This window comes from Arachis ipaensis, chromosome B3 (assembly GCF_059453495.1).
Source record: "Arachis ipaensis isolate K30076 ecotype BB chromosome B3, ASM5945349v1, whole genome shotgun sequence".
Taxonomy (NCBI): domain Eukaryota; kingdom Viridiplantae; phylum Streptophyta; class Magnoliopsida; order Fabales; family Fabaceae; genus Arachis; species Arachis ipaensis.
The window spans coordinates 138,616,405-138,627,564 of NC_142438.1; the positions used below are offsets into that span (position 1 = coordinate 138,616,405).

The window sequence follows — 11,160 nt, forward strand, 5'->3', positions numbered from 1 at the left end:
TTCATTGATGCACGATAAATAAAATAGAAAAGAATGGAAGAGTGGAGATAACTGTTTGTCAATTATTAGGAGAGGTTGATGGAGATAAATAAAACAGAGAAAGAGTGGGAGTACTTTTTCTAAGTAATGGGAAAGAGGACCGAAACATGCCACTGAAAGACTCTACTGAGACAAAGATGGACCGTCAAGAACGTAGAGGAGGTAGGATGGGTAATTGGTCAGATCTAGTAGGGATCGTACATGGACGGTAGTTGGAGTCAGCGGCTCTCCTAGGGTTTCCTCATCTGGGATCCTGGGGAAGAGGATCAAGTTGGCCCTTGCGAACAGCTTGATGCACTATCTCCCTTCAACCCTTTGAACGAAATGCGGCAAAAGGAAAGAAAATCCATGGACCGACCCATCGTCTCCACCCCGTAGGAACTACGAGATCACCCTAAGGACGCCTCGGCATCCAGGTGTCGCGGACCGACCATAGAACCCTGTTAAAAAAGCGGAACGCATTTCAATTCTCTTCTCATTTTTTTTCTGTTTTATTTATTATGTGCCAACTTCAGGCTTCCCATCTTTGAATTTGTAGAAGTGGGCACAATTATTCTCGTCATGAAACTTGAACTACGAGTTTTTTTTCAAATTTAAATCAATCTAATTTGATCTATAATTTAATCTAAAATTTTTTATGCACTCTTTTTTAATACTAATTGATCAAACATATCAATTTTAATCTCTTCTACCAACATTTTTAAATACTAATTACATGCTAAAAGTTTAAATTATTGATATTATTAATAATTTTTTATTATTTTCAAAAAATATATTTTTATATTTACAAATACATATATCTTGTTTATAGTATAAACTATAAACGAAATATACACATGTCGCATCTACCTGTCTTATCTCGTTTACTAGAGAGAAAAACGAATTTTGATAATAATTTTTTAAATTATTTATTTCTATAATTATTACTTTTGTTTAATTTATTATAATAAAAAATCCTAATAAAAGTTATTTTTATAATAGTTTAGGAACTCTCTAATTATTGAGCACAAGATATTGTTCAGATAGAACTAGGACGAGCAACTGATTCAATGACTAGTTCAGATCAACTCGATTTAAACCATGAGATTCAAAATTATAATTCATATTATGACCTTATATTTATTTTTTACTCACATCTATATTTTATTTGTATAAAATATAAATACAATAGTGTTCAATTAAAGTCTAAAATAATTAAGTTAATATTAATAGTAAAATTATAAACAACAAAGATAATTCTAATAGCAAAAATAATTACAAAATTAACTATCATAAATTGTGTTAATTTAAACCAAATAATTTATGTAATAAAAGACAACAAAAGAAGCAAAGAATCAAATTAAACAACCTAAACCCACTGCAACTGGCGTCACCCACTCGGGCCCCAACAACAGCTGTCAACGTTATTGTGAGCAAAATAGAATATTTGTCAACCGCACCTTCTTGTTATACAAACACAACTAAACAAAATATTTTTGATAAGTTATATATACGGAAAAGGAAATATGGGGTTAAGGGGTATATTAACCTTCTTGTTCATGCACTGCGAATTTGAATGTGGAGGCCAGTTGCAGCCACCAAATACTTCATAAAAACATCAATAACTTCAAACAAGAAAGAAAAAGGTAGTACTATCTAAAATTTTATTATCAAGATAACAAAAATATGGATGAATGGAAAGAAAATGGCTCCTAGATACATCACAAATTAGAACTCTATATTTACATGATCGTGAATCATCAACCACCAATGTTACAGTATACAACAACTCTCACTGCTTCATTCATCCCTCCCTTTTCTTTCTCTGCAAAGTCTTATTTGGTTGCTGTGAGCATTGCAACGAAATTAAATATCACAAAGTATACATCCTTTGCTCTTGGAGGGAGATCTGTCATTTCGGTCCCGTCCGGCGCCTTTGCCGATGATGCACGACCAAAAATGCTTAAAAAGGAAACAAAACGATGAGTGTTAGATGTACTTGAATGGTTGGCGTGGCGGTTAAGATCTGATTAGAACAGTTCAAGTCCAAAACGGAACATATAGCAGCAAAAGGAGTATGATCAAATTACCATATTCAGCTCAAATGGCTACCCTCATATGATTGTAAACAACTGGTGATACCGTTGAGCTCTGCTTGAACATTTCTCTGAAGGCTTGGCCTTTTCATGGAATGAATTGTTATGATGCAAGGTTCTCCTTCTGCTTCTTGTTCGTATTAAAAAGTCTTCGGTATCTAAAACATATGAAACCTAACATCGCGCAACGTATTCAAGGAGAAGACAGAGAATGGAATTCAGAAAACGTAACTGAAAACGACTTGAAACTCGAAATATATGCATCGCTGACCTACAAACTACCTTAGACGAACTGCAAGCTATCTTGCACTCCAAGCCATTGAAAACGTCGACTCCATCCATGGCCTGGCTGGTAAATTCATCGCCAACGACATATTTGCGTTTATTCCTGCGAAAAATATTAAAACAAAATAATTACAAATATTTACCTAAGCATAGGCATGAAATGGAACCAGCATTATACTGATTAGTGAAATACCTATTCAAGAAAATTCCAGACTTCTTATTTTGGTCAGGGACAACAGCTAGGAAGTCATTGTGCAGATATGCTGAAAATTTTGGGTCAATTGACACAGCAGTCACTTCGGGCTTATCACGACCGTAGTCCATCAGTTGAATAGACAAACGAGTAGGTGCAGGTGACTGCAGTTGACAATGAAAAGGAACTAAGGTTTAGAACATGCAAAACCTTATATTCAAATATCTCAATCCTAAGTTAAACAATCAAAAGCTGATCCAAGAGGAGCAGAAAGATAAGAACTTTTACACATTCAACTCGATATATATTGTCATCGTGAAGAAGAATGCGAGCATTGTCATGATAGACTGTATCAAAAAATCTTCCAGGTTTTCTTGATTTCTCATGTGCATATAATTGAAGAAGCTTGTTATCCATCTCATCATCTGCAACGGCTTGAAGCTGTAATGAAAGAAGAAATTCAGAATCCAAAAGAACTGAAATAGCTCAGATAAGATAGAGAAAAGGAGGATTTCAAGGCTGTTACATGTTTAACAAGTTTATATATTAGCTTGTCTATTGTGAACAAAACATATGACTGAGTTCCAACAATAGCTCGACAGTCATCCTCAAACTTCGTATTATCAGAAGAACCGTCCAGGAAGTCATAAAGAGAATTCAAGAACCTGTAGCACGAAGCACACTCTCAGTTTAGCACAAATATGCATCATGCTATTTGTAACAGAATGTAAAGATTATGATTTCACAGGCATATCACCTGCCATATTGTTCAGTAGAGCTAGTATCATTTGTAGTCCCCCATTTCCTTTCATCAGAGGACGAGTTAACCTTTGCCGACCGAATCCTCTCATACAATTTCTGTAAAATTGGAAAAATGGCAAGGCAGTATAAGAATGCATAATAAACTACAAAACCTCCAGGACATTAGTAACCATGGTCATGCATATAAATATGTAAATACTAGTAGATAATGTTGTACCTGATGTAATCTAAACAGCACATAAAAGGAATCATTTCCATAAAAGACTCTATAATGTTCTTTTTCGTGCAACACTGGCATGACATATTTTGCCAGAGGCTTTGCCGTGAGAAGAAAGTGTTCTGAAATTGGTAACAAGGAACTATCTCCCTCAACATCATTGCCATCAGCCGTTTCTTCAGCTTCACCTTCACTCTCAGCCTTGTTATTGTGTTCTTGATCCCCACACTCTTTTTCTTCTCTTGTAAAGTCGTCACCATCAGCAGACTCACTACCAGAAACATCACCATTTTCCAAAGCATGGTCACTGTCCTCTGACGACCTATGAGGACTTTCCTCACCTTCATCATCAAGGTCATTTCTTCCTCCGGCTTCACCACAAACTTCTTCTCCATGTCTACTTTGGTATTGTCGGCTTGTACTACTATCCTTCCCTTCAATCACTCCCTCCAAACCAGCTTCTCCATAAACTGCAAAGTTGTCCTCTTCAAAGTCTCCATTGGGAGATAATTCTCCCTCTTCTCTATCACTTTTGAAGTGTCCAACTGATTCATCTTTGGGTCGGTGAACTTTGGTGCCTTCAGTAATAGCCCCATTTGAAGATGTAACAGGTTTTGTAGAATCAGCGAGCTAAGTCATGATAAAAAGACAAAAAACAAAATATCTGGTCACTTTGGCAATAATGTGCAGTATAAAAGTTTATTCGGGTTGCACATTAAGCCCACACATTTATTCATCTATTTCTAAGTTTAGGAACAACTATTAAATGAGACAGGCACACTAAAATTTAACCATCAAATGAATACTTTCTATACATACTGCTAGCACTTAGGCTCAACATGTATCTTGGCATCATGAAATGACAGTTCAAATTTACAGAAATGTGCAAGTGAGATGGACCTCTAAACCCAAATGCAAAAATCATATAGTGCTTTTGATAGTCTTTTCAGGAAATCATCTTTACTAATGCAAGGGGAAAAAAGTAACATCAAGCAATATGAGGCTCCAGATCTCTGATAGTTAACATTATTTGAAAGTTTGTTTCACATGAAGGTGTCAATCAACAATCAGGAGAATGCCTGTAAAAGATGAAACAAAATCTCTTTCCAAAAAGCATCCATTGTCCTCTAACATAATTCACACTATATATTTTTCATTCCATTGCATCATTTGCATGTTACCGTCTTAACTTGAAAATTAACTGAAATAAGTTGAAAGACTTAAGCCATACCTTTGATGGAGGTAAACCAAGCCCTCCCTCGCCAGAAACATTACCAGGACCAGATGGAGGTGAAGTAAGTCCTTTAAGGGGGAAAATATCTCAGAATTCCATTGATATTAGAGTAATAAATGAATGGTATAGTAAATGTACAAACTATGGGAATGAGATAGGACTAAAAATGATTATGATTATGTGACAATAAGAGATGTAATAAGCACTAAATTAATATGCCTATTAATGCCAATATGCAACAAAGTATTTAAGATAGAACTGCAGTGTCCTCGTTCTTGATTCATGTAACAAACCTGATGTGTTATCTATGTTAGTTCTTCCATTTTGCTCCATTCCAGAGGCCACTGAGATATTAGCACTCGCCAACTTTTCAATCGGATGGTCTTGTTTATTGATTCTTGATACTTCATCAGGGATGGATGCAATCATATGTATTTTACCCTGCTGTGTATTACTGCCCAAAGTTTCAATCTTGTATGAAGTGCGGTCTGAATCAAGATGACTACTCTCTTTAACTCCACTATCCCCATTTGCTAACCATTCTTTAAAAGAATTTGACTGTGCTAATGGAATACTCTCATCCCTGTTTTCGTTAGTGTTTAAATTATTAGGAGTCGCACCAAAACCATGACTATCATTACCATTAGAATCATTTGAAGTGCCACTTCTAGAAGAATTGCTCTTAGCCTTAACAATATCATCTGTATCTTCACAACTCTGGGGTCGAGAAGGAACACCAAGCATGGGCTCTAAAAAAGTAGTCCAAATCTTTAAAACTTCATCCATCTGTTCAGTTGTACAAAGTTCTCCACAGGAGTATTTTATTAGCTGATACAAATCTTCATGGATCTCTGGATCAGGATACTCAAATTCCAAGTTTGGAAGAAGAGGCCGTCTATTTCCAGCAGCAATTGCAAGAAGAACATCATCTTTCCATTTCTTCTCACTAATTTCTTTTATTTCTGTCAGTAAGGCTGTAGAATGTACAGCAATAGCAAGGAATCAGAAGTGCAGAAAAGTAACTTAACAATAGCATGTTCTTTAAGTGTGAAACAACCCATTTATTACCTTTATTACTCAAGCTTTTCTTATCCTGCTGCTTAAAGTAGAAGCTACGGTGATCAAGTGATTTATGATGATTCGCAGCATGTACTTTAGCCCACTCTGGTTTACAAGCAACACTCATCCTTACGCATTCTACATGTTTCTGCCTCAAGCGGTTTAATATGACAGGCAAAAAGCGAGATGCATCCTTTCTTAGCCAATCCATTGCATCAAGCCCATGGTCACCATATAATCGTTCAATCAATCTAAGATTTAAAGCTAAAAGAACAAAAGAAATCATATTAGAATAGGAAAAACAACAAGAATTAGCTCATACCTTAAGATATTCCATTGATCAAACCTGTGAAGTGTTCCTCAATTCGAATTGGACTGTCTCCCTTTATAATATTAGTATTAATCTTTTCCAAGAGCTCTTCAACTCGCTTGATTGCTACATTTACAGACTCGATCAGCATATCAAGTTCATACCTGCCAGCATAAGTTTAAAAAAATCAGCAACAATTGATAATAGAGAAATTGCATACATGAATCAATCCAATTATGTCAAAAGCACAATAAATAGCTGCAGCATTAAATGACTAAAAGAATTAGTTTCCAAAGGGGAAACAGAAATCAATGATAAGCTCTAACCTGTCATCTTCACATCTAAACAGAATATCTTCAAACTGATTTTTTCGCATGTGTTTAAAGGAATAATCTTCACTTCCTGAAGTGACAGACACCCAGTGGTCATTCAATACTTCTGCACCAAGTTCTGTTCTCTGGCTAGGTATTTGTATTGGGTACTGTGGGAGCAAAAAGTAACACATAAAGAACACAATCAGCAGGAGCATCACAGAGATTCCATTAGGACATGAAAAATAATGACGAGATAGGTAAAGCAAGTATACATTTTTTGGAAGAAGACGGTAACTGGGAGTGCATTGTTCACAATTAGAAAGGTCTAGCTCATTTATAGGTTTTGCCAAATACTTATCCTTGGTGGCATATGGAGACATCTTAGGAACGAAAACATCTTTATTTGCAGCTGCAGTGGATTTGTCCCTTTCTCGGCACTCTCTATCCCTTTCTTTCACCCCTTCAACCTTATCACGGTCTCGATCTCTATCCCTCTCCTCTACCTTCAATGCTTTCAATCCATGTCCTTCATTCCGCAAGGACTCTGGATATACAACAATCAGACAGTTTAGCCACAAGGTGAAGCTAAAATTGTTATTTGAATAATAATAATAAAAAAAAAATGGGGTGCATCTATTATAAGATAGCAGAAAGGAGATAACCATGTTACGTACTTTTGTTCATGACGCCAGCAAGAAATCCTTCTGCACGACAGAACTTGATTAATGAGAAGAAAGAATTTAAAATAAAAAAATGAATTCAAGGAAAAAGAAAAAATAATAGGTTGAATATTACCATTCTTCTCGCATTGTGCCAAAAATTCATTAAATCCCTCCATAAGATCTGGAAATTTCCCCAGCAAATCACCCACCTGGAAGAACAAATAGTGACATCAGATCAAGATAATCCTAGCCTCAGCTTTCTTCACACCAGATTCACTAATAAGTAATAACTATTGACAGGATATGGCAACAAAACAAGTAATGTAGCTAAGAAAATCAATATATATAACTCTATCAACCATACCAATGACTGCAATTCTTGTCGGGTAATTATTTCCCTGCTGTATATATGTAGACACTTCAAAAATTCTTGGTAAACCTCAGGAGTTCGTAATTTCTCCTTGACTTTTTCAAGGAAAGCAACGACTTGACTACACATACCTGTGATGATAAGAAATTGGAGTCTATAACTTCAAACATTTAAAACATTCATATAAGAAGTTCAAAGCATATGTTTGGCAGGGTAAAAGAAATTCTGAAAATGTTAGAACATACATCCGTGATCAAAGTATTAACAAACTCACTTTTCAAAGAGCTTTTATCTTCACAAGTAGATGACATAGGGCGCAGGTCAAAATTTTCATCTTCATCATGGAATGGTTCAGCACCAGAGTCATCAGTCCTACGACCAGATTTTCGCTTGTGGGATAAACTGTCTCTATTACAATCAACATCATAATCTCTATCATCCCTTTCCCTTTCTCTCCTATCTCTCTCTTCTCGACGGTCCTTTTCCTTTTCAGCACGCCTTTTCTGGTCCTTATCAGCCCTCACCAAACTTTTATCGAGTTCTTGATCAGGATGCTCAACGCTGAGATCACATTCACCATGAGAAGCCATGGTCCTTTCTTTCTGTCATAGAGAAAGGGAAATATTAGCTGCTTAATAATTAACTAAAAATCAAAGGGACACACAATTAAAGCTGAAAGATTACCTTTTCAACATGCACTGGTCTAATAGTTGGCATTGCAGAGCTCTTATCACGAAGTATAGAATTTCGGGCAGAAGTATAATGAGTTGAAGCTGATACTGAATTATCAGGAAGAAAATGAGTAAACTCCTCAAGAAGATCTTCATGGTCACGGAAAAGTGCAGCAACCTATGTAAATACCCGATATATGATTAAAATTAGTATCTAAATTCATAACCTATCAATACTCCAAGAAAACAAACCACAAAAAAGAGAGAGAAATAGAGGCCAATACAAATTTGCCTGATGGCAACACCGGACATATACAACACAAACCTCTAAGTAAACCTCAGAGATAGTCTTGGTTTCCTTTCTGTACATATTCAATATATCAAGAAACGACTTATACACACGGTCATCGCCTTGAAACCGACTCTGCATGAAAAAAATTCAATCACAGTTAAAAACTGTCCATTTTGTGTTGAATTTGAAAAAAGTATAAGAGCTTTAAGCAAGATGCAACAATTGATTGTTTAACAATACCAATATCAATTGCCCACAATATGATTGGCAGCCTGAAATTTATCGTTGGCCAAAACTCCTTTTTTTGTTTTTGGGTTTCTTGTGCAGAAATGCAACTTGAAAGCCTTACAGTCAAATTCAACAAAAACTAACCTTGATCTTGCCCACAAAATTTATAGCTTCAACAAATTCAACAGGCTTCTTCTGCTGAGGTTGTTCATCCTCCAACGGAAGTGTAATTTCATATCCCTTAGGCAAGAAGGTATTAAACCCTAAAATTAGATTTCTATGCCCTTTAAATAGCTCCTTCACTCTTGCTATGACACCCGCTGTATCAATTCTACGTATGAACAAAAGATAGACAAATCAATTTTGCTAATAGAACCAATATCTCTACTCCTAATAATACAGAATATTTCCACGTCCATAAAAGAAAAGCTTGGAGGAACTGCAAGATGTAATAATGAGGTCCAAAATGATCAAACCTTTGGGCCTTGAAATCTTTCATTACTTCTAAAAAGTCATCATACTTTTCCTTCTTATCATGAAACATATCCTTCACGGCCTTCAGGTATTGTAAGGCATCATCTGTGGTCAGTTTCTGACCAGCATTACCAATCGTAACCTGGGGTTGCCCGGAGCTTCAGTCCAAAAAAAAAAACTTTAGTTAGACAATTTGAGAAATCAACAAGAAGATTTCGGCACATTATCAACCCTATTCAAGCACATTTTAGTAAAAGAAACATCTGATCTTATCACACTAAGTCAAAACATCAACATAAGGGACTTAAAAGTAAAAGCAATAAAATTGAACCTCCAGAAGAGACTAAATAGTTCTGTAACAAAAACAATTAAGATTCAACTGCATCATCAAGCAAAAATGTACCCCATCACACCAAAATAAAAAAGAAAAAAAAAGAAAGCCATGAAACAAGACAAGCCAAAAAGCAAATTGAACTTACGGTTCTCCTCTAGAAGATACCATAGGTCGTTTGAGCTGAGAACTCATGTAAACATCCTCTCTGGACCTCTTCATCCCTAAACAAAAATCAGAAGAAACAAACCCACGCTTTGAAACTTAGAACACAATAGAAGAATCCCCAGAAACCGGACTTGCACATTTGAACACAAAAGTAACAACCAAGAAGCAGATCTAACCTCAAAGAGTCATCAAACCACGAGCAACAATTCCAGACCCGAATTGCAAACAGATCACCACCCACAACAAAGAGCCAAACAAATCCTAACAAAAACACAATCAAAAAGCATAATTTGCATTACTTCAATGTAAAGCAACGTGGTAAGAATTTGCAGCACATAATAAAATAAAATAAAAAAGAAAAAAATGAAAACGAAAAAAAAAAATTACAGAGTGATTGTGAAGTGCACGAACTGCAGAGTACCCTTCCACAACAAAGTCTTTTCTCTGCACAAAGAAAAACAGATAGATATGTGAAAAACAAAACAAAACAAAACAAAAACGAAGAAAAAAAAATTGAAGCTTTGTGTAACAGTTTTTTCATCTGTGATTATTTTAACACAATCAGAACCTTTGATTGTACCAAAGAGAAACACACCACTGTTGCAGCAAAGTTATCACTTTCGAAGCTACAAAAAACAAAAAATTGAATTTTCTTTCTTCTCTTGTCTAATTCTTTTTCTCTCTGGCAGGAAAAAAGGAACAGGAAGAAGGAATAGAGAGGAAAAAAAATGTACAAAAACTAGAGAGGGTGAAGGTTGAGATTAGAGAGTTCACAATGTGATATGTGTATGTGTATTTATATCATGGGTATAAATAAAAATAAAAATAATATAATAATTATAATTAAAATTAAAATTATATATTAGCACATATATTATATTATGATGAAAAAAATAATGCAAAGGACATACAAAAGTAATTGGACCAAGGAATTAAGAAAATTTGATCGTAAATGTTTTTCACTCTATCTAATCTTTTTCATAAAGATTAATTTCTACATCTATATCTTTTAAATTTCAAATTTATATGTATCTTCTACTACTACTTCAATATATCTTTTATGCTTCAAATTTATATAATATATCTTTATATCTTTATATCTTTATATTATATAAATCCGTATTGTAAAAAAATTAACTGATTCTTATCATTTTTAAATTTGGAAATGTTTGGTAATTAAAGAAAATCAGCTAAAAATAGTTATAATTTATCTTATTTAGCATTTATTAATTGTTGCGATAATTAATTAATGTTAAATAATGTCAAAAATAACCCTAACTTGCCTTGTTTAGCATTCAAATTTAATTAATGTTTTTGGTAAATTGATATTAGGGCTAATCAAAATCAGAATTAGATACATGTGAGTGGCATCATGGGATTCAAGTTTACATGATGGTTAGGATAATAAAGGGCACATTAGTCAATTAGCAGGAAACATTGTGAGGAGTGCTTGATTCGAATTGGGGATTGGTTTTA

General features: G+C 34.8%; 1 protein-coding gene across 1 annotated transcript; it reads right to left on the reverse strand.

The window, feature by feature from the left end:
* Positions 1-1,589: 1,589 nt before the first annotated feature.
* LOC107631936 (paired amphipathic helix protein Sin3-like 4) lies at positions 1,590-10,468 on the reverse strand. Its single transcript, XM_016335529.3, has 26 exons — positions 10,253-10,468; positions 10,072-10,128; positions 9,861-9,945; positions 9,665-9,740; positions 9,188-9,343; positions 8,856-9,042; positions 8,517-8,615; positions 8,205-8,369; positions 7,795-8,122; positions 7,515-7,651; positions 7,284-7,359; positions 7,163-7,192; positions 6,761-7,032; positions 6,501-6,655; positions 6,211-6,338; positions 5,874-6,128; positions 5,099-5,779; positions 4,803-4,873; positions 3,572-4,201; positions 3,350-3,450; positions 3,119-3,257; positions 2,881-3,033; positions 2,593-2,756; positions 2,397-2,502; positions 2,109-2,288; positions 1,590-1,980 (listed from the first exon to the last, which is right to left on the reverse strand). Exons 4-25 carry the CDS (start codon positions 9,736-9,738, stop codon positions 2,133-2,135), a joined length of 4,263 nt encoding a protein of 1,420 aa, XP_016191015.1. The 5' UTR covers positions 9,739-9,740; positions 9,861-9,945; positions 10,072-10,128; positions 10,253-10,468; the 3' UTR covers positions 1,590-1,980; positions 2,109-2,132.
* Between the last annotated feature and the right edge of the window lie 692 nt (positions 10,469-11,160).

Excerpts from the sequence above, each read along its gene's own strand:
- LOC107631936 (XM_016335529.3), bottom strand. The coding sequence starts at position 9,738 with ATGAAGAGGTCCAGAGAGGATGTTTACATGAGTTCTCAGCTCAAACGA. Across the intron at positions 8,616-8,855 it reads ATTTTGTGGGCAAGATCAAG|AGTCGGTTTCAAGGCGATGA; the intron begins GTTAGTTTTTGT and ends TTTTTCATGCAG. Across the intron at positions 7,360-7,514 it reads GACAAGAATTGCAGTCATTG|GTGGGTGATTTGCTGGGGAA; the intron begins GTATGGTTGATA and ends TTGTTCTTCCAG.